The following is a 24,100-nucleotide window of genomic DNA, read 5'->3' on the forward strand; positions in this document are numbered from 1 at the left end:
AAGAGACCCTTCTTATGCTTTTAAATCATGTAAAAAGGTTAAGTATTGAGTCAAATATGAATTATGGAACCTCCACACCATGTTGGCCTGAGGGAAGATCAAGTCGGCCTAAGACCCTATTCGACCCCTCAAGAAGCCTATAAAAGGAAGGACACCGATTTCATTTTGTGCGTCACTTCTCATTCTCTCTCTACTCGATAGAAGTGAGAAAATATGTTTGTTGGGCAGAAGTGTGAAGTAGGAAGCTACGAAAGCCTGTTGTCAGAAAGTCGAAGTGAATGCGAGTTTGGGTAAGTCTAAGGAGAAGAGAAAAATTGAAATTTTGGTGGTGATCTCACATTGTTTCGTGCTCTAGATTGGTATATCGAAGTCTTCCAAGTTGGACTGCTGCTAGAAGCTGTTGGCTACTGCAAGTTGCTGCATAATCGAAGTTACTGGGAAGAGGTCAATCTTCTGGATGTTGACTTGGTGTGGAGGGAAGGTCTGGTCAAGGTCTAGGGTGAAGAGTCTCAAAGAATACTATTGAAAGGAAGAATTACTTTGACTGGGTTTTAGGGGGGTTTTGCCCTGGTATGTGCCTACATCTTGTGTTCATTGTTTTATGTGTTGTTGCTTTTGGTAATTGCTTGATGAACTAAAGAAAGAAGATATAAAGAATCGTAATAATATGAAACATCACAAGTAATTATCAAGATTGAAAAAATCTTTACTGCCTTTTTGATTTTCCAACACAGCAGTAGACAACATTCCATGGATCCTCGAGGATGGTCAGAGATACTCTTATTGGACGAGGAAGATGCACCTAGTTCACCGTTGCCTAGTCAGCCCCACAGATGTACCATGCACTTGGAAGTTGACCCAGGACTTGTGGGATGATATGGCATCCCTTATACCATCATCAGAGCCCTTGCAGACAATCTACAGGCATCTTCGACTCATTTGGAGACCCATGAGGTTATTATTGTGCCCCCACACCCATTGGGAGCACCACATGTTTATTGTTTGGAGAACAAGGGGCCAACCCCTTGTCCATCACTTTTGAGGGTCCTACTCTTCATTATGGCACCCATGGACCTCATCATGCCTCTTGGAGGGCCCTACGACATGTATTATTCATCATCTGACCTCTTAAGAGGCTTATTCTTTCATTTGTGAGCTAGTTTGGTGGGCTTGTCACCAAAAGTTAGATTATTAGCACATTATTTTATTTTTGGGGCTTATGTAGGCCAAGGAGACTAATTCAAACTCCTCATTAGTGTATAAATACAAGTGAGATGAGTTCATTTGCTCATCATCACTTTGGATTGGATCTCTTCTCTCTCTTGAGAATTTCGCACTTTTTCTTGGAGGATGAATTGGAGCTTTATGGATGAATTTTGATGTGTGGATTTGGTTTATCTTATCTTGGAGCTTCTATATTGTCAAATTGTGGATGGTTGGATATGTTTTATTACATGTAAGTACATGTTTTTAATGTTATTCTTATTTTACTTTGTCATATGCATTGGATTGGGATTTTAGCTATTTATAGGGTTAATTGATGCATGCATTTACTACTTAAATTGTGGAATTTTGTCTTTATATAGCATCTCTCAATGTATGGGCCATGTAATTTGAATGAAATCTCCTAGGGATAATTCTATCAACGATAAGCCATCACCTTTTGCAAGATAGCTTCTCTTTGCCCCAGAAGGCTAGCAAGGTAGTCTTGAGGCCTCCTTGACTAAGAACCAAGGTCCTCATTCATATTTATCATAGACTCCATTCTCCCAAGACTAAGGCACTGATCTACCAAGAGGTGGTCACCTAAAATCAACTCCTTTTCACCTTTTCCTAGGTCTAGCCATGTTGGGTCACCTAGGGCATCATTTTCCTGACAAAATAGCCCTCCAAAAACTTTGATCTCGTAGCCCCTCCTGGGTTGGTGTGTCCTCAAGGGCTCTTCCAATTTTGAAGCCATTCCAACGGTGGAGGTGTGAGATAACCCAAGCCCTAGCTCTGAGATCAAACTTTTCCCTAGTGCTCCCAAGGCTAATGCCTCATAAGATCAATTTGATACCTTTAAGTGAAAATTATTTCTTTGATCCTACCCCCTCCCCCCTTGTCTAGGTTGATAACATCATTGGTTGCTAAACTCCTACCTCCTAACCTAGGCTGGGTCCACTTGGTCCCGTGTGGTCCCATTTCTTTGAAAAGATAATTCTTCAAGAACCATTTGGGATACCAATTTCAATAAGACATCCTTACACCTAACCCTCAAATCCTCCCATCCTTCTCCTAGAAGACATTGTGCCTTGCTTAGAAAGCAAGCAAGCGCTATTCTTCAACCTCTTCTGGAAAGGGATCATTTGGGTCACTCTATGTCCACTTGGTGATTTATTCTTCATTTGTGACCCCATATTTACTAGGTCTCCTCCCATCGGTGAAAGTCCGTAAATAGTAGGAAGCCTTAACTGAGGTGACAGTGGGCTAAGTCTCCATTTGTTGCCCATTTGTCCTAGCATTTACCCTTTTACAAATCTCCCTTCAAGTCCCCTGCTAGTTTGAGCGATAACATGACCTATTGTAAAAGAAAAAGAAAAAGAAATGTTTAGAAGTAAATTTTGGACAAAAACCCCTATAGATGCCAAGTTGGCCTTGCCCCAATGGACATGTCTATTCACACCCCTCTGAAGTGTATAAATAGAGGATAAATAGAGCTCATTTGGACACACACACTTGGATGGATTTGGTCTGAAATATCGCAAAGAAATGCGGAGAAGAAGTGGAGGACGAAGTCTGAAAGAAAGGATTTCTTCTTGAAGCCAAGGTTTGAGGAAGATCTGTCTTGGTTTGCCTCTTGTTGTTGGTCTCTTGTTGATGAATCTACTGGAAGGATGGAAGATTTGGCGTGGCCTCTAAGGCGGAAATTTCCGTGGTTATGGGTTTTGGATATCTCATTTGACCTAATTCTACAAGAAGAGATTTTTTGGGTTTTTCCCCTTTGAGGGGTTTTGCCCTGGCTTGGAGCATATATCTTGTATTTTATTGGCTTCTGCACTCTTCATGTTTTCTGGTAATTGCTTGATGAAGAAAGAAAACAAATTAATAATGTTTTCAAATTCACAAGTATTTATCATGTAATGGAAATCTGTTAAATTTTGGCATGTTCTATGCTTAAGAGCAATTTATTTCACATTTCTTATTAGCCCAATATCAATTTCCATATTAGCAATCACATCAGCATGATAGAAAAATGCAGATAGAACATAAACATAAACAGTAGAAGACAAGCCAAGACAAGAGGACACAAGATGTGGCACTAGCCAGGGACAAAACCCAATGTGCAGAAACCCTTGATCAATTCTTCTTATAGTCTTCAATAATTCAGCAAAGAGAGAGAGATAGTACAAATATACAATTATGATATTTTATGACAGCAACAACGAACCCTAACCAGCAAAGTCAAAGTCAGTCAAACAGGTCAGATTTGACCTCCAATCAGTTTGGTCAATATCCCAATCAACTCGGCCTCCAATAGCAAGAAGAGGCAGCCCAAAACAGTCCAAAAACTTAGGCAACGAAGGTCAACAAAAGTCAACCTGTGACCAGCGATTAGGGTAGTCAACGCTGGTCAAACCTGAGGTCAGATCACCTCGATTTGCTTGCCAAAATCTGCGGCCTGCAAAGGAGAAGCAACCTCACCTAATCCACAATCAAGGAGGAGCCCACGTTGGTCAACGCTAGTCAAAATACCTTCCTGCAACCCTAGTCAAACTCGGTCAACGCAGCCCTAATCAGAGAACAAACTTCGTCCTTCCACACATGTGAGAGAGGCAACTCCATAAATGTGTACCCAAACAAGAGAGGAGAGAGAAAGATGAATGGATGAGATCATGAAATAATGCCACAAAGTCTCCTCCTTTTATATGAAACGTTGAGTTTAAGTTGGGGGTGAAAATCACTGTTTTGCTAGCTCGCTGACCTTGACAAATTGTCAAGAACATAAATAAATTCATATCTCCATAAATGTCAGAATTTCTAAGTTTAACCTGTTAGAAATTCTTCGTGTACTATCTAATTTATTTATTCCTACTTGTTCAATTACTTAACAAGTTATTTACTATGTAAATACTAAAAATAAATACAAGTACAGTATCAACATCTACAGATCATCAACTGAAAGTAAACAAGCACACAAGTGACACCATTATTTTTGGACCAATGTCCTCGGAAAAACCCAATGCAGGAAACCGGTGCAGCTATTCAGAGGGTTTTATTATTATGCAGTTTTCAGAATACAACTAGGGTGCCAGAAATGGCTCACCCAACAGAGAATGCCCTCGGCAGTAGTACCTCTCCTCGGAGACAAATATTCCGGCTGATTAATCACCGGATGAACGATCGCACAGCAACAATTGCAGTTTTTGCTGCTTTGTGTCACTCTGATAGGGACTGCATCACCCTATCTGGCTCACCAGCTCCCAGTCTGTCCCACGAAATCCTCAAGCACTACCTCTAGGCCCTGCGTCAGCTCTACTAGCCTCTGTGTCAGCTTCTGGAGCCTCTGCGTCAACCCCTAGACCCTCTGTGACTCACACGCTGGCCTCTTTGGCTCTATGCAGCTCCTGGCTGCCTCTGCGTCAACCTCACTGGGCTCTGCGCTGCCTCTCTGGTACCAACTCTGCCTCTCTGCTATGTATTCACTGCCCCTCAGCTACAACTCAGATCACTCACTCAATTTCCCCAGCAAATCCTGCTCCAGAAAATCGAATTCTTGATCTCTCTTGGTGTGCTCTCCAACTGACCCTCAAGCCTCCTCTTATACTTTTCTCATTGGTCCATCAAGGCCGAGATTAAATCTCTAATCAACAGCTAAGATTAGATTTGGCTTGATCCATGACTTTTGGAACATTCTAACCCAGTTTTATATTAATACCCATTAATATTTTATTTTTCCTAAGTTTAGACTTAAGAACTCCATTTAAAATATTAATTATTTTAATATCTCCCAAACCAGTTAGAATCTGCCCAAACTATTTATGGGTCTTGGAAATCTCATGTGCTTTAGCCTCTCCACCAATTTTCATGGCTAGAGCACATCCGATGCTACCCCAAATCAACAATAAATACATGTCGGAATCGGATGATCTTTAGATCAATCCTACAACTCTCGGAGAGAGGAATCCAAGAAAAATATCAGCTGCCATAAATAAGGTGACCCACATAGAGTTTGGCCCTAGTTGCCAATTTTAACAAAATCTAAGATAAAATTGAAAAAAACTTCTCTATTTCCAACAGATTCAAACCAAGAAAAAACACCCCATACTCTATGACATTGTTAGTAACTTCAACTTCCAATCTATAGGAAAAATTAAAAAACTTACTTATCAAGAGAAGTAAGCAGTATACCTGCCCTGTTACCTTGTGTTACCTTGCTTGGAGCTTGCCCCATCGAAGTTCATCTTCCACATTCTATCCATGTTTACTCAGGCTGAGATTTCTTCTGTAAGCACCGTGTATGATCCAATACTTTCTTGAACACACAAAATTGTTCTCTGGCTTTCTGGGATCCTCTACATGATTCTGTCTGAACTTTCTTTGTATAATTGACAATTGCACCATATAGAGTAGGGATGGTTGCATATGAAAAATCCATCTTAATAATGCCTCCTATATCTGCTACCCATTTACGAGATAATCACATCCCCCCAGGCAGTAGGAACATCTAGGACCACTACATCCATGTTGATGAATACATCAGAATGTGCTGCAAGGTGAACCTAAAGATCCTTGATTAAACCAACTAATGGAAACTCACATGAATCGAAAGCACATACACCATTGTAGGGCCTCAAGGTTTTCACTCCCATCTTCTTTGCTACCTCGACAATGATCACATTCATGGCAGCTCCAAAATCTAACATACAGTTATGTAAAATCCAACCTGTCACCACAAAGGATATGAAGAATGGCTCATGCAATTTGTAGCTGTCCTGCCAAAAGTTGATGAGAGAATAATGGGAGGATCCTCTTCCATATATACAATTGACCTTTGACTACCTATGGCTTCCCTTTCCAATGCAAAGATAAGGTCATTGTAGATCTATGAGTCGGATCTACTTTTGTAACTCTAACCAGAATTTCTAACTGTTATAAGAAGGCAGCAAGGTATGGATCTTATTCATTCAACTTTTGAGTAGCAAACAGTGAATTAATTTGCCGTTGTTTTCCTGAAGTAGATTTCATTTTAGAATTAATGAGAAAGCAGTGGCAGGTTTTGAAGTCCATATATTGATTTTTTTTATTTTTTGTTATATACTTTTCTGCAATATGTGTTTATAGATTCGAGCATTATTAGAGTTGCAGTTTTGAATGGCTTTCACTATTCAGCAATCTAGTTTTCTGTAAGAAATCTTTATCATTCAGAGACTGTTTAACATAGTCTAGAAAATTTAACAATATTAAAAGATCATGAACAACAAATTTTAGACCATGAAATAATGATATTCCTTAATGATTTTGTTGAAATTGAAGATGGTGTACCTTTACAATGTGAACGGATCTTCCAATTTAGGATGACAATAATATTGAGGTGCTTTTTTTCTGAACAGCAGGGGGAGTTTACTGACCCTTCCTGTGATGATGCCAATTCATGAAGGGCAGCTTGTTGAGATATTGTTGCAACATGAAGAACAACTTTTGGATCAGCCAAAAGATGATTTTTCTAACAGTATGGAAATAATTGCACCTACTGATTCTCTGAACTGTAGAGAGAATATACTGATTTGATAATGATCTCACAATCTGCTGTTATTCCTTAAAAGTGATTTTCTGCTTAATCATTGCTTGGATGCCAACTTTCATGATGATCCTATTAAATTGCAGATCATGGTGGAGGTATTTTAGAAGACAGTTCAAAGATAACGAGTTTAAGACTACAAAGAATGAATTATTTACCATTACAAAATATGGGTGAGGAACATTGGTTAATGTCCTGGGTTTTCTGAGAGGAGATCAATGTTCATAACCCATGGAGGACATGTCTAGGTGATAAGACCAAAAAACTTTTGTAACTTGTACTGTGTCAATGAGTCGTGGAGTTACTAGTTCCCTGCGGAAAAAAAGAGTATTTACACATACCAATTCTGGGTAAAACGCATCCATAAGCAAACTAACAGTTCATCTTATAATGCAATAGTTTTTCATTTTGATACAAAGAATCTCGAAATGGTTGTAAGTAGTCACATACCTGTAGTTAAATCTCTCCTTGCCAATGCATTGAACTCTTTGAGCCGTATATAGCCCATATCAGCATTTCCATTTTCATCCTTCTCCAAACGATAAAAAACTGGAGTTCGAATTACTTGTTTCCGTTCAATAATAACATTTTGGGTGTCGCCACAATCCCCATGCTTAACCTGTCAGAGCTTGAATATTCAAAAACAACCCATACTTCTATAGAAAAAGCTTTCAAGGCAATAACATATACAGTCCCATCAATTCATACTATAGTAGTATAGACAAATATAAAATATAAAAATAGTTTTTATCCACAACCTCAAGTGAGACAAATGTTTCCTTGGGACCTTGAATTAGAGAAGCAACATCAGATGATGTCATCCCTTCCACACTTTTTCCATTAACTGACAAAATCTCATCACCCTGCACAAACAAAAACCAGGATAAATTTCCACACAAATTTAGCCCAAAAGCAGCATGTAACTACCGAAAAGATCATATTCACAAACATTATGAGACATTTGCACAAAAACTTCACAAACAAACACGATTTGAGGGAAATAACATATTAATGCATTTGGGCATAGATGCCCTCTATATATAGAAAAAAGAGTTACATAATGATAATTGGCCACTGACTAACAAAGGGAAGCTACTTGATCCATAACAAACACTAAAAGATTAAATACTAACCTAAAAATCTAAAAAACTAACCCAATAAACATTGATCTAGCAACATCACCAAGTAGTGTTTATTAGCAACTACAACAAAAATATAAAAAATGTGGCGGGGGGAAGGGGAAGTTGACATTATCAAACATCCTACCTTAGTAGCAACTTTCTTCAAAAACAATGGATCCCACTTGCTACTATGGATCTTACTATTAGTTTTTGTAGCATCGGACAGGTGTTCTAATCTCGACTTTGGTCAAAGACGCTAAGAAACACAAGATCTCTAAAATGCAAAAAACATTTTGGGAGAAAACACACAGAAACAGCTCAATTAAATTAGTTGATCGATAATTGAAAAACGCCTAAGTCTAACTTGTGAAAATCGATTAATTAAAAGGAATTAATTGAGAAATGTGAGAATGCTCTAGAAACTCACACGATTGAATTTGAGATGAACTTAGTCATTGATGGGATCTAATCATGGTCATTGGTTCACCAACGAAAGATTATAAGAGCAGGACGATGGGATGGAGATAGACACATTGAATGAGTGGTTGATCTAGGCAAATCAAATTTCCCAGAGAGAAAAGATTTAGCCAGGAAGAGAATTCAAGCCAAAGATCAGTGGCAGAGATTGAGGAGCAACAACAAGGTGATCTAGTGGAGTTTTCCAATGCCGGAAGGAGTTAGTGAGAGAGGTTGAGTTATTCCACGGGAGGTTTTTTAGGGACTTGTGCAGAGCCTCAAGAAGGCAGTTCGATTCAGCGAGAGGAGAAGTTGATTCAGGTGCCAAAGACCGGGATAATTTCTCAAAGGGCTGAAGAATCACTTTCAGAGGTAGTAACAGGCAGGACGTCTGATTTAGAGGCAGATCTAGGCAATGTGTGTGAGGGACTGTGCAGAGGCCTGCAAAGGAGCATTCTAGGAGCCAGTTTGTTGTAGGATTGCTTGTGGAGAAGGGAAAAATTCCCTTAATAATTTTGCCAGTGATTTCTCAGGAGAGGATTGCAAGTTTGGCATCCAGTTTATTGTACTCAGATTTTGTTGTTGAACAATAATAATAAAACCCTCATCTACTACAACGGTTTTCCCACATTGGGTTTTTCCAGGGACAATTGCCCTGTTGCACCCATTTTCTCACAATTCTAAGGAAGCAATTGTGCCAATTTTTTCAAAGATCAGAATCATCAACCAACAGCGTATTACGTCATTGTAAACCCAATTTCTGCAAATTGTAATGTAAATGATGTTAGTACGACCGTTTAATTATGTAACAACCTAGGTAAACCTATGATTTTGATGACAAATTTCATCCTAGGAGGTTTTTCATCTCACCAAGCTATGTTTGTTTCTAAACACGAATAATCAATAGAGTTTTTCCCTCCAGGTTAAACCCCAAAGCTAGGGTGGAATTTATTGACAAAGTCTTAGATGAGTCCTTGTGTTTTTAGTTGAGTCTATTGTAAAAGCGATTTGGGAATAATTTAAGCTATTTGGCTAAATTATTTTATTACAGATCACTTGGTCTACTAGATCATATTGAGTTGCAAAATTGGATAAAAATTGAGGGTCTATTTGGAGATATATTGGATTTCTAGTATATTCTGTTAGAGAGGATTTTGGGAACATGATTCTCAGCTTCAAAAATCCTTAGGACGAAAACCCATCTCTACCAATCCTTGGTGAATTCATTCAGAATTCACAAGGGTGTTTATTGATTTCAATTTCAGATTGGGAGGCCAGATTCAGTATTCCTGCAGTCATTTGTGGCCATCATCTCAGTTTTTTGATTGGCATGTAATTTTGCTAGTAAATTAAATAAAACTGAGCTTTTCTGCATGTGTTCCGTGTTTTCTCTAAAGTTGCAGCATTTTTTATTTCTTTTACTTGTGCAATTTTATTCCTAAATGCCGATGCTTGTAATTTTTTTGGAAATTTTGGATGAAAATCATGAAATAAAAATAAAAATAAAAGGAACAGCTATAGTGTCCCAGAATTCCTTGAATTTTATCTAAAAGGGATATTACAAGTTACAACTTTGTATACTCTATGCTAGATCTTGAAAAACAAAAAAAAATGAAGGCAATTTTTTTTACATACCTAGAAATATGGAAATGGTATATTGGAGTAGATCTCCACTCCACAAATACTGAGCTAATGGCAAATAAAACTACAGATTTCCCCTTGTTTGTTGGTTGAAAAATGGTCATAAGGCGGCTTCTCCTCTCAAATCTCAATATTAACAACATAAAACCAAAAATGACCAAAAAAGCCCGACCCAGAGGCTTAATTCGCAAAAATGAGAAGCAGCGTGATAACTACCATCATCTCCAAACCGAAATTATTGCAATAAATTCAAAACAGCGAAATTATTGCAATAAATTCTGGCAATAATATTGGTGAGGGGCAGTTTGGCAATAATATTGGGATAATTCCAATAATATCACAACATGTGCAACACCAATTGAGAATGTGATGAATAACAACCATAAAGCTTACATGAAGAAACCTCTTGCATAGAAAATATTATTTTGTGAGGATGTGATCACTGTACAATTGCATGACAAGACAAAATAAGCACATCACTATACACATTTTTATTAGGTGAAGGAAAGAAAATCACAGGCAATTTTTGACAAAAATGACGAACAATCATTTCTAAACCACAACTAGGATGGAAAAGAATCATCTTTTATGGTGATGTATAACTAGTGGATAAAAAGCCAATGATGGCATCATCATAGAGGAAGAATGCCAAATGTCAAAAAATCAAGGATAGGAACAACATTATATGTCCTGGGAAAAACAACAACATTAAATGAATAAGAAATTATGTTGCAAACTGTTTTCGCAAGGTTGTCATAACACAAAGCATGCATAATGATCAAGATCAATGTTACTTTCATTTGAGAACTGCCTATGACTAGGACAACACGAATATATTATTCCATGATAATAGTCATAGCTTGATGGAATGATATAGATCCAATAACCACAAAAGCATATAACTCTCCTTCCGACGCTTGAAGAAAAGGTAAATATTGTTCTATTATAATTTTCAACTATGTAACTATGTTCCAATGTTATTAATCCTAGTTACTCTTGCCATTAGTAAAAATTGACGAGTTACAAATCAATGACCAGTGAAAATGCCACTAACAAATATAAATACTTCAATTTTTTCAAAATCCAGGCGAAGATGGAAATTAACTCTATAAATACATATTTCTCATTAATAATCAACTAAGTTATAAATAAGCATTCATTTAAACAGCAATTACAATCGATAAAGAAAAAAAGTATCAGGGTGGTTGAACTAGCCTGCTTGACACCCGCTGAATGAGCAGGGCCTCCTAAGATAATTCCTAAAACTTTCAACTTGGTCACACCATCTGCATTGGAGACTTCCTTGAAGTTAATGCCAATGCCTGACATATCATATCGAGCCAACTTTGTGAACTGTCAAACAACAAAACTGTATATGAGTATAGATATGAGAGAAGCAAAAGTTCAAATGTATATACATACGAAAATTATGCCAATCATCCAATGTAACAAGTAATTGAACTAACTTATTGCAATAGAAACTTCATATGTTCTCTACAATAATGAAAGCAAAAAGAACAAATGAACCAAAAATCATCTATTTAAATTACACGATGAAATAGAATGTAGATAAAAATTATTTTCACTTTACAAAGTCGTGAGATTTGTGACTGATAAATGGGGAGAATATAACATCATTCTCTAATAATAAGAAAAGGTAGAATTAGCGGCATAGATGGAACAAAACTGTGACCTATACACACTTGTTTGAAGGATCAAACCCATGTCCAACAACAAAACTTTGCAATATAAAGATCTTCCCTTTGCAAACAAATTCACAGTTGTTTCATGAATTCAAGCCTCCCACATTCATTGCATATCTTGTTGGCTTCCAACAGCACCTAGTTCAGCAATTTGGAGGTGGTCCTCAAAAATTTTCTGTTAACAAATAGTATGGCAAGAAAGCAACAAATGTATCCATTGCATGGTACCAATTTATAGTACATTCATTTGACCACCTCTAGATCTAGATCTCACTAGCAGCTCGTCAATGGATAATGACAACACCTCATCAATTGATAAGGATAATAGCTCCAAACAAGGTGATCTCAAACTTTGTGATTGTCTAGGACTTAGTCTAGCATTGCCCCCTCCCCCCAACCCATAACTCTGAATAATTATGATGCAGGAGCATCTACCAACCAAATTCACCTTTGACCTTCTTAGGTCAAAATCCATTTATCAAAGGAAGTTGGTTTCCTTTGAATTATTTAATTTGCAATATTTTCCTAAATATAATCTAGAAGAATCTATATTGTTAGGGAAGATACGATGAGTGTCATTTAGCTACTATGTAGAGAGATAGATTTAGCCAATTTAGGAATTTGTTAGATAATCTAGCAAAACAGATTGAATTTGGTGTATTGAATACAAGAGCCTTCTGTAATAGAGCTTGAATGTAATTGAGTTTGTGTAGAGAGAATGTGCAAGAAATGAGAAAACTCTCATTTCAGAGGTCAGATTTGTTAATCTAGGTTGTCATTGATGTCAATATGGTAGTGTTTGTGATGGCAAATTCTTGTGACATGTGTGGTTTCCCATTGATGCCCATTGATCATAACACTGCTCATGAAGGATCCAAGGATTGAATACAGACATAATAGAAACAGTGGAACCGAGGAGGAAAGATATCAGAAACCACCAGCAGAGAAAGAGAAAGAGTAAAGAGGAGAAGCCATCGTGAAGCCAAAAAATGAGAGGAAGAGTTCATCGGAAGCCATCAAAGAAGCAGGTTATGGAGCAACAGAAGCAGGTTTTCGCATATGCCCAAGGGTAAGTGCTATCGGAAGAAAAAAGAGGAACATTGCATTGGAGGAATTATATCGGCGGGTTATCAGCGGCTTTACCATTTTATTATGTGTCACGTTGAATCCCCTGACTGCGATATGTATTGTGGACCCGAAAACAAGTTATGGTAACCGCCCTATTGTAATATCGCATCCGCGCGTATCGGAACCTTCGCGTCGCAAGTTATGAAGGCTTGTCACATTAAAACCCCTATTGCAATATAATGGAGTCAAGAAATGAATGGCGGAGATCAAACCCAAGTGCTTGCGGAAGAAGAATGGCGGAGGAATAGATCTAGATCGTCAGATCTGTTAGATCAACGGGATTAGCAATTGCGGGGGTACGAAAGTACCGATTTCCTTGATCGTGGCTGAAGTCCCGCACTCAATCCTAGCCGTCGATCTCATATTCAACTCTTAGATCACAGTCAACTGCGGGGGTTAAGGCTGTTTTAATCCGTGTGCCAGTCGAAGTCCCGCAAACCATAGATTGCGATATAATACGCGGACCCGATAGCTCCATTAGAACATACCTTTATGTAATATTGCATCCGCCTATCAGAACTTTCATATTGCAAGTTTCAAATGGATGTCAAACCGCTGATTGCGATAGAGGTGTCGACCTGACAGACTTATTAAAAACGGTTTATTAAATATCGCATCCGCTACAGGGTGATATGTGAATATCGGTGATATTGAATGTTGCGATTGCGGGATTCTCATGAAATTGCAATTGCAGGATTAAAGCCATGGCGTGTGGGGACCTCTATTAATTTGGATTTTCATAAAGTTGCAATTGTGGGAGTCTTATGAAATTACGATTGCGATAAAGTGGTGGACCCAACGGGTTTATCGAAACAGTTTAATATAATATCGCATCTAGTAGGGGCAATCGGCCATCGGCTATGTTATGGGCACGACTTGTAAAAGACCTTTGAAAGTTGTGATTGCGATTAAAGGTGATGATGTGGCATGTGGGACCTCCATGTGGGTATAGCAGCTCTTATATGGTTTCCGTGAATAATCAAGTCTATGGATAAAAGACTCTCCGATATATATTTTTAATATACAAGTCAGCCTCCCTCCAATAGACATGTCCTTTGGTCATTGGTGAAACTCGTATAAAAACTAGTTAAAACGCTTCAGTTCTAAGTATCTATCTCGGGCATAAAAATAGAGCATAAAGAAGTTCACAACTCGTGAACTTGAAGAGACAGAGGAAGCCGAAGGAATAGTAGAAAGAAAGTCGAAGGTCGAGCGAGCGAAAAAGGAAGCCAAAGGTCGAGCGAACGAAAGTGGAAGCCAAAGGTCGAGCGAGCGAAGAAGGAAGCCGAAAGGTCCAGCGGAAGAAGAAGGAAGCCGAAGGTCGAGCGAGCGAAGAAGGAAGCTGAAAGGTCCAGCGAAAGAAGAAGGAAGCTGAAAGGTCCAGCGGAAGAAGACGGAAGCCGAAGGTCGAACATTCTGTTGATTGGGTTATTTATTGAAAAGCTCGGACCTGTGTTTGAGTGTGATTCAGATAACAGTTCAAAAGGATGCTCTGCAAATCTAAGAAGATTATCTGAGTATGAATAGGGTTGTTTTTAATTGAACGCATAATATGAATCCGCGACAGTCACTCCTCTAAAGAAGTCACTCTTAAAGCAGTTAATCCTGAATCAATCACTCCTGAAGCATTTACCATGACAGTGAGAACGGAGGCTTGAAATAGAGAGTTGTTTTTTGTGCAGAGCTTAGTGCAGTTCATTGCAGAGACATTGAAGTCGTGTGAAGACTCTTGTAGATCATGATGGCTATTTGAAATCATCATGAGGTAACTTTGCAGACTCTGTTTGGGCAATATGAAGAATTGTGAAGACTCCTTCATATGAAGACAGGTTGTCATTGATGTAGCAGTGAAGCTGTAAATTGACAGAACACAGTGAAGAAGATTTTGAGAGCAGTATAATACAATCAAAACATTTCTTGACAAGATAGGGTCAGAGCCCTTGGGGTTGGTGCCTCAGAATTGGAAGGATTGGTGTCCTTGGAGTTGGTGCTCCTAAATCCAAGGTTGGTGCCTTGACAAGATAGGGTCGAAGCCCTTGGGGTTGGTGCCTTAGAATTGGAAGGATTGGTGTCCTTGGAGTTGGTGCTCCTAAACACAAGGTTGGTGCCTTGAGAAGATAGGGTTGGTGCCCTAGAGGTTGGAGCCTCACAAAAGACCAAGTTGGTGCTTGGCAACAAGTTGGAGCCTTATATATATTGTACCTGATTTATTGTAAAGATTATATTAATAAAAGCATTTATTCCTATTGTTCATTTTGTGTTCTAAATATAAATGATTTAACTAGTAAAAATAACAATTGAAAAGGAATACTGATTCACCCCCCCTCTCAGTGTTTCCAACAATTGGTATCAGAGCCATTACCTTCACTCAAAGTCTAACAGCTTGAAGGTTGATCATTAGAACACAAATGGCGAAGCAAAAGAAGAAAGTCCCCAATCCTCCTAAAGATGTGTCTCCCTCAACCACCAAAATTGAAGTCAATCAATTTGTGACAGCTCCATTGTTCAATGGGAACTTTGATATATGCAATGTTACTTGGGAGCGGGAGCGGAAGCGGGGAGCGGGAGCGGAAGCGGGAGCGGGAGAGACCATTTTCAGAAGCTCCCGGTTTGGGAGCGAATCCCGGAGCGATTTTTTAAAAATATATATATTTTTTATATTTTTTAATTTTTGATACATATATGTCAACAAAAACATGTAGAATGATGAATTAGATATAAAAAACATAAAAAAGCATAGATTGAACCATATAACAACAATCATCTAGAAGTTATAATCTTCATCAACCACGTCCGCAAGTTAGTAACATAGTAACATACAACATATTGAGTCTCATGATTCATCAATCTTAAAGTTTCAAGCTTTCAAAATTCAATATATAACATTTATCATCATTGATCACCAAAGTTGTACTTGTAAGCTAAGTGTAACCATTACAACAAATAATATCTAACATGAAATGAAATGTTATAAAATGAAATGAAATGAAACAACTTTCAACTTTCATGAAGCATCATATTCATAATTCATTACTAATGAGTTATAATTGCCAACTTCAAACTTAAATTGTCATATATTGTTTAAAAAAATATCATAATAAATATGAAAGAGTCAATAGTTATAAAAGCTACTAGAAACTAGAAAAGAGAAGTAAATCTATTATCTATTTCTTATGCTTGGGCCTCTTGCCACCACGAGAAATGTCTAATTTTTTAGTCTTGTTGCAAAATCAGGATCTTTGTCATTAATATCACCCTCCAAGCATTAATATCCAGAGGTATCTTTGTCATTACCTTTGTATCTGTATAGGGATCTTTGTCATTAATATCACCCTCTAAGCATTAACATAAGATAGAAAAAGCATAGCATGTCAAGTCAAGATTTTGTTTGAGTGATGCGTACATTTTTAGAAGGGTCATGATAGAGGAGTTCGACAACCAATGTCACTAACATCAAGGTACATAGAGGGATTGGTACTCTTGATTAAATATGAGTTCCATACCCTAATACATGACAAAATTCAATGGAAACATTGCAATCCCCCAATCCTGAAATCTTGAAAAACTGATAAGTCTGCTGGATTTTGAATGAAATCTAAAATTCTACTTTCTCCATATGAAATCCAATGAGGACGAAACCACTCTCAAACATCCTGAGTCATTTCATGGTAATGTTAAAAATTTAAGTAAAAGGATGAAAATGAAAATTAAAGAAAATGTCACTTTTACTTTAAGAATTTAACATTACCATGAATAGCATATCAATACTAGGGCCTAGACTTGATCATTAAGTTGCCCCACTCAAAAACTATTTGTTTCTTTCAAAAAAAATTGCATTTCGAACATTACTACAAAAAAAAAAAGGCAAAACGCTCCCGAAAAGGTAGGGAGCGAAATTTTTTTTAGGGAGCGCGCTCCCGCCCGGAGCGCGGATCGGGAGCGGGAGCGAGGGGGGGGGGGGCGCTCCCCCGCAACACTGGATATATGGGAGGCAAGAATGAGGAATTTCTTAAAGACTCAAGGCACTGAAGTATGGGAATCAGTAATCATTGATGACATGATGGATGGAGAATCCAAGGAGCACAATGCAAAAGCGATGAAGGCAATCTTGAATGGGCTACCAGATTCTATAAAGAACAATTTAGGAGAATGTTCGTCAGAGAAGGGTATATGGGACAAACTTCATGATCTTCACTCAAAAGGAGTGTTGACAATGATCTCTAGTCAAGAAAATGATGGAAAACAAGAAGAAAATCCAGAGCCCATCAAGGAAGCTGAAGATAAGATTGATGACATCAAGGCTAAAGAAGACCTAGAAAATGAAAAGAATGAAAAAGACTTTGAAGAAGATCTCCTCACTGAACTTATGGCTGCCATGGAAGAGATTTTCAATTTGAAAAAGGAAAACGAGGAACTTAATAAGAAAGCACTAGCTGGTGACCAAGACAAAACAAGGAAGAAAGTTGACCTTGTCAAATTTCAAGTATAAGAAAGGGATGAATAGCTTGCCAAGCTTATGAAGGAATTTCATCAAAGCAAAAGAAAGCATCATGAAGAAGTCATATCCATGACAAATCAATTGGATAAGGCAAAGAAACAGGAAGATATCTTGTCAAGTCAGTTGGAACAAAGGCACAAGAGCTTGAACAAACTTGATGAAGAGATTGGTTAGTACAAGGTAGAGGTCTCCTCTCTCAAATCTCAACTACAAGAAGCAAGAAAGTTAGCACAAGGACCTAAGAAGACAATGGAAGCATTGGTAATCATAGAAGGACAGGTTGATGAAGCAGAAAAGGAGAGAAACACCAAGATATACCAACTAAAAACAAAGGATGAAGAGATATTCAAACTAAAATCCGACCTCAACTTTCTCAAGGCCGAAACATGTAAAGTTACAAGAATCAAGGAAGAAATGGAGAGCAGCCTAGCAAAAGAAAATGAAGAAATATTCAAAATGAAGTTAGATATCATCTCCCTTAAGATAGAAGCAAATGAAGCTACTCGTATCAAGGAAGAAACTGATAAACAACTTGCTAAGAAGAATAATGATTGTGAAAGATTGGAAGAAGAGATTGTCTCCCTCGGGAAAAAGGTTGAAGGGACGGAAAAAATCTTGAAGAGCTCTCAAACCTTGGATGACATGCTTAGCCATCAAAGATCTCCATTTGATAAATCAGGTCTTGGCTATGAAGGTGAATCCTCAAGCAAGGGTGACCATACTTCAAACAACAAGGACATGAGGAAGCCTGACGGAAATAATAATGCTCCCAATTCCAACAAAGGCAAGGAGAAGAGTGAAGGCAACAATGGAAGAAATCCCGCTCCAAGAAGACTTGCAAATGATGTCAAGAATACAAAAGGCAATGAATGTTATCAAGGAATCCCAAGGTAGAAAGGCTTCAGAAGTACATCAAGGAAATCTCCATCTCCCAGGTACCAAAGTTTATTTCTTGGTTATTGTTATTCTTGTACAAACTTTGGACACATGGCAAAAGATTGTAGGGCTTATAATGATCCCCGTCAATCTCCAAGAAGCAATTTTACAAGAAGAAGTCATGAATTCTTATTCATGAACAACATAGAATGCTTCAAGTGTCATAACATTGGTCATATGGCACGTAATTGTAACTTGATTCGGGCACCTTATCAAGCTAGAACTATGCCAGATAAGAAAGTTACACAAGTATGGAGAAGGAAGCAAATATAATCCCAAAGTCCCTTGAACTCTCCACCCAACAACACATGTTATTGACCTAATCTTAAACAATCTAAGCATTTGATGGGAAGACTTTGTCAAAAGAGATGATACATACAATTAAGGGGAGCCTGTGATTCTTGATCATTATTGCAGAAGCTATTCGTGAAAGGGTCCTTATGAAATCCTTGATGAGCTATATTAACAATCATTCTTTGATAAAGATCATTTCTCAGGAGCACTACATTGAAGAACATGATCTTATAACCATTCTTTGGACTGTTGTTGAAGATGTTTTCCACTTGATCGCTAAGGATAAATTGGAGCAACAGAGAAGGCCATCCAATGCTAGAGAAATAGGGAAAATAACTATGTTGCTGTTATTACAGATGTTAAATGTCTCGACTCAGGGATTTGATGTGAGAACAGGTAAATTATGGACACAAATAGAGGCAACCTTCAAACAAACAGATACATCTGGGAATGGAGCTTGAAGCAAGAGCAATTGGAAGAATCTAGCATAATTGAAGCATTGCAAAAAGTTGTCAACCAATAAAAAAAATTTAAAGACAGTCACAGATTGGACATCAAAATCTGCTAGTGGAGATAACTTGTAGAGACTTTTACAAGAACACAAGGAAAAGATGGCTCATCAAAAGGATTATAGAAAGGAGAATGTTGTGCAGTCGAATATAGCTCAGCAACTTAAGGAGAAGCACAGAGATACAAAGGAATCCTGATTTGAAGAAAGACGGCAAGAATGACAATTTCAGTGGCATTTTCTCTTGATTCAGACTGTGAAGGCCCCTTAATTATGACTGTGGAGACAACAGAATACAGTGTAGAAACATAAAAAAAATTGGACTTGGACATTTGGTGTATGACAATGGAGTTTTGTTTTGAAGCATTGAAGTGGAGCATATTTAAGCATTGTTGAAAGCATTATGAAGAAGTTCTGAGACATGAAGAGGGGATAATGTGCTAGTTGATGATGAGGCAACAATCCTTCTATCTTGAGTAAAAAGAAGAGCACCACGACAGGGGGAGTAACATACCCATAAAAATATTATATTCATAAAGAACAGAAGCAGTTTGACAGAGGGAGCAGTTCGACAAGGGGAGTCCTTGTGCACTCCTTTGCCATTGATGTTTTTTTTTTTTTTTTTTTTTTTTTTTTTTTTTTTTTTCTGAATCAAGCTATTCTATTATATTACAAAAAGTCAAAAATTACATCAGTATTACAACAGGGCCTTAGCCCTGTAACTCCTGTCGAGAGATTGACAGTTTGCCCAAGTTTAGACATATCCGAAATTGAACAGGTACAAAAATTGGATGCAATGACAGACTAACATTACGACACATGACATTGCTTATGGCCGACACATAGAACACATGGATAGCCAACACATAGATTTTGAGATCTGGACTGAAACCGAACACATACATATAACGATGAGCGAAAACAGAGAAAAGCTTTCCCTTCCCGGCCACTGAGAGCGAACTGATGGTTGAATTATTCATCGTCGGTGGTATGCGGCTCGTCCTCCACCTTGCCCCTGAAGTGCTTGGGGTCATCCGAATCGGAGAGCTGGATCCTCTAAGCCAGTTTGTGGAATGTGATGCTTCAGGAAATGGAATTGGTGTTGTTCTAATGCAAGATGAAAGACCCATTGCTTTTGAAAGTCGTCCAATCAAGGGAAAGTTTTTAAGCAAAGCTATTTATGAGAAGGAAATGTTGGCAATACTCCATGCACTTAAGAAATGGCGACCCTACCTAATGGGAAGACACTTCAAGGTAAAAACGGATCATGATAGCCTTAAATACTTTTTAGAACAAAGATTATCCTCTGAAGAGCAACAAAAGTGGGTCACAAAGATGTTGGGTTATGACTTTGAAATCATCTACAAAAAAGGGAAGCAAAATGTGGTGGCAGATGCACTCTCAAGAAAGGATGACGATATGGAAGCATTGTTGTGTGCCATTTCTATTATCCAACCAGATTGGATAAACGAAGCAAAGGAGGAATGGAAGAATGGCGAAGAAGTGTGGGCACTTATTCGAAAGCTACAACAAGATTCCAGTACTTCTGATACATTTAGCTGGCAAAATGATTCGTTATGGTACAAAGATCGCTTATACCTCTGTAAGAATTCCCAGCTAAAACAAAAGATTCTTATGGAATTGCACACTTCTCCCTTAGGAGGGCACTCAGGATTTTTAAAAACTTACCACAGGGTTAAGAAGGAATTTTTTTGGGATGGCCTTAAATCAGATATTCAAAAGTTTGTGGCGGAATGTTTGGTTTGCCAACAAAATAAAGTTGAAACAATTAAGACACCGGGTCTATTACAACCTTTATCCATTCCAAGCCAACGTTGGGAGGAGGTTTCAATGGATTTTATCACAGGTTTACCCAAGTCTGAGGGAAAGAGTGTCATCATGGTGGTAGTTGACAGACTTACCAAGTATGCACACTTTTGTGCATTATCACATCCATTTAAAGCCAGTACAGTTTCTACTGCATTTATGGAAACAGTTCAAAAGCTACATGGAAACCCAAAGATTATTGTAAGTGACAGAGATCCCATTTTCACTGGAAATTTTTGGACAGAATTATTTTCTTGTCTGGGTACTCAATTAGCTCATATCTCATCTTATCATCCTCAATCTGATGGGCAAACTGAGATAGTAAACAAATGTTTGGAAGGATCTCTTCGTTGCTTTGTATCTGATAAACAGACACAATGGGTCAAATGGTTGCCTCTGGCTGAATGGTGGTATAACACTTCCTTCCATACAGCAACAAAAATGACCCCATTTATGGCACTTTATGGGTACCAACCACCATCAATCACATCATATTTAAGAGAAAATTCTAAGGTTCAAGCAGTGGAACATCACATCGAACATCAACAACAAGTCCTCCAACTCTTAAAGGATAACCTCGTGTTGGCACAAAATAGAATGAAACAACAGGCAGATCAACATCGCAGTGAAAGAAGTTTTGATGTAGGTGATTGGGTATTCCTACGGCTACAACCATATAAGCAAATGTCCCTAAAGCAAGCTAAGAAGGATAATAAATTATCACCAAAGTATTATGGTCCGTACAAGGTGTTGGAAAAGATTGGTACTATGGCATACAAATTGGAGCTTCCTGTAGCTTCTCGATTGCACCCAGTTTTCCATGTTTCATGTTTAAAGAAGGTTATAGGCGACAAGCTCCCAGTTCAAACAATATTGCCAGAACTTGATGAGGAAGGAAAAATTATATTGGAACCGGAAGCAGTCACAGAAACAAGAACTCGACAGCTACGAAATCGATCAATTTCAGAGTATCTTATCAAGTGGAAGAACTTATCCGCTGAAGATTCCACATGGGAGGATGAGAATTTTATGCAGAAGTATCCAGAACTACTCAAGCGTTGAGGACAACACTTTTTTGAAGGAGAGGGGCATGTTGGGTCCCTATAATACTAGTGATTACCCCATTACTATTGTAGTTATACCCCTTATTTATATTGTTGTGCCCCTATTACCCCCATATTATTATTTCTGTGCCCCATAGAATCCCTCTATTGTTATTTTTGTGGCTTTATATTATTATTGTTAGGTCGGCTGGATTATATTGTGACTCCTTAGACTCCTATATATAGAAAGGAGGTTTTGTCATTTGTATCATCGAAGAATTGTTCATTTATGTAATGTAAAGGAGGTTGCCCCCTCGAAGAGGCTGAATTCTAAGGCGTTGATCTATCTTTTCTATCTTTTCTTGAGCTGGTTTCTTAACAGAGGCAATATGGTGAATACCTCGACGCTTATTAGTCCAAGTGAAAATTCCATTGGAGGTTGGAATATCCATAAGTTGATTGGTCTGTATGAATTGTCTGAGGCCATTGCTGTCACTATCGAGACTGATTCTGCCTCCTTGTTTCTCCTCCATGGATGTTATTATGTTGAAGTCGCCGTCGCCGATCCAGAGGGGAAATTGCCTATTTTCATTGAGGATGGAGATCGTTTCCAGAAGGTCCAGTTTTTGCTGTATTGTCTGTGGAAAATAAACATTTGTGAGATGCCCATGGATATTGGTGCCTGTAAGGTGGAAGGATACTTGGATAAGATGAAGGGTGGCATGGAAGTCATATAATGAAATAATCTGCGGGTTCCACAGAATGGCCAGACCGCCTGAGGCTCCAGAGGCGTCTACTGCAATAGAGTTGCTTCCTGCCCAGATCTTGTTTCGAATTCTTTCAATAGCTTCGTTGCTGCTTTTGGTTTCTTGAAGAAAAACTATGGATGGTTTTTCTTGTTGAATCAGGTTTTTGATCATTCTATGTTTTGAGGGACTGTTGAGTCCTCTCACATTCCAGGAGATGAGCTTCATGTAAACTGAGGTTTAGGTTTATAGAACTTTGTCAACTTAGGGAATCGCCCCGATTCCATAAGTATTTCACCTACTATTATGGTCCTCTGAAGGTCTGTCTTTCTCCCCCTTTTCTTGGTTTCTTTGAGCGCCTTTTTTGCGTCCCAGGGGCTGCCTCCTTGTATGCCAAGACTTTTATTATGCTGCACTTTGGTCAGGACTCCTTCAAGTCTGTCTATTTTCCAGGGGGGAATTGAATTGTATTCCTTTTGCTTGCATGTCGTTTCAAGTTTGAAGATGTCAAGACCATCTAAGCTGACGTCCACCTGATCTTCCTCCATGACAATAGGAGAGCTCTGTTCTTCCTCATTTGCTTCTTCATGTAGACTGAGAGCTAGAGCTGCATCTAGCTCCATGGCCGAGTCTTGCTGTTTATTATCCAATATAGATTTCCCCTGTGAGGAGGTGAAGGGACTAAGATCTGAAACCAATTTTGCATTCTCCAAAGAAGGGTTAGGAGTGAGGTGAGAAGAGGCGGGATCTGAGGACTGCATGGGGGCTGAGGGGTTGTGGGAGGATGAAGGCATAAGGGGCTTCTTTAGGGGGTCAGAGCTGGGTTGGTCTTGCATAACTTGCGAAGCGAGAACCGAAAATCTGTTCTGGGAGTCGGCTTTGAAGGCATTGTCCGAGACTACCTGGCTTTTCTTGGCATGCCTGCGGCGGTTGGGAACTTTGGTATAACCTTCCGAGTCTTTATCAGAGACATCAGATGTGGCTTTGGACTGCGAATTTAATGGACAGTCTCAGAAGAGGTGGCCATGCTCATGACATTTGCGACAGCGGAAGGGGATATGCTCATAATCTAAAGGCTGTATCCATTCAAAGTCATCGTGAAAGAGACTTACCGAATCAGCTAAAGCTTTGGTTAGGTGCATCTGGACGCAGATCCTGGCATACGAGGTGTATTTGCGGGTTTTTGTTTCAGCCGCAACTTTGATGAAGGTCCCAAGTTTGTTGCCAATATCTGCCAGCGTTTCTTCTTTCCAATATTCCACTGGGAGGGAATACATTCTTATCCAGACCGGAGCCCAGCTGAAATCTTCTTTATCAGGGTTAAATCTTGGTTTCCATTCCGTGAGATAGAGACCTGAAGAGTTGAAGAAGTATGGGCCGCCTTCGAATATCCGCGCTTTGTCCTCCACACAATGAAA

General features: G+C 38.6%; 1 protein-coding gene across 1 annotated transcript in view; it reads right to left on the minus strand.

Moving 5' to 3' along the window:
* Positions 1-24,100, minus strand: part of LOC149138280 (Peptidase S41 family protein) — a 446,406-nt gene that overhangs the window by 285,705 nt on the left and 136,601 nt on the right. Inside the window, 3 exon segments of the mRNA XM_089447421.1 lie at positions 7,232-7,400; positions 7,540-7,644; positions 11,215-11,352. Coding sequence (XP_089303547.1) covers positions 7,232-7,400; positions 7,540-7,644; positions 11,215-11,352 — 412 coding nt within the window.

Source organism: Pinus tabuliformis, chromosome X (genome assembly GCF_031772625.1).
Source record: "Pinus tabuliformis cultivar Carrire ecotype Pingquan chromosome X, CPIR1, whole genome shotgun sequence".
Lineage (NCBI taxonomy): Eukaryota > Viridiplantae > Streptophyta > Pinopsida > Pinales > Pinaceae > Pinus > Pinus tabuliformis.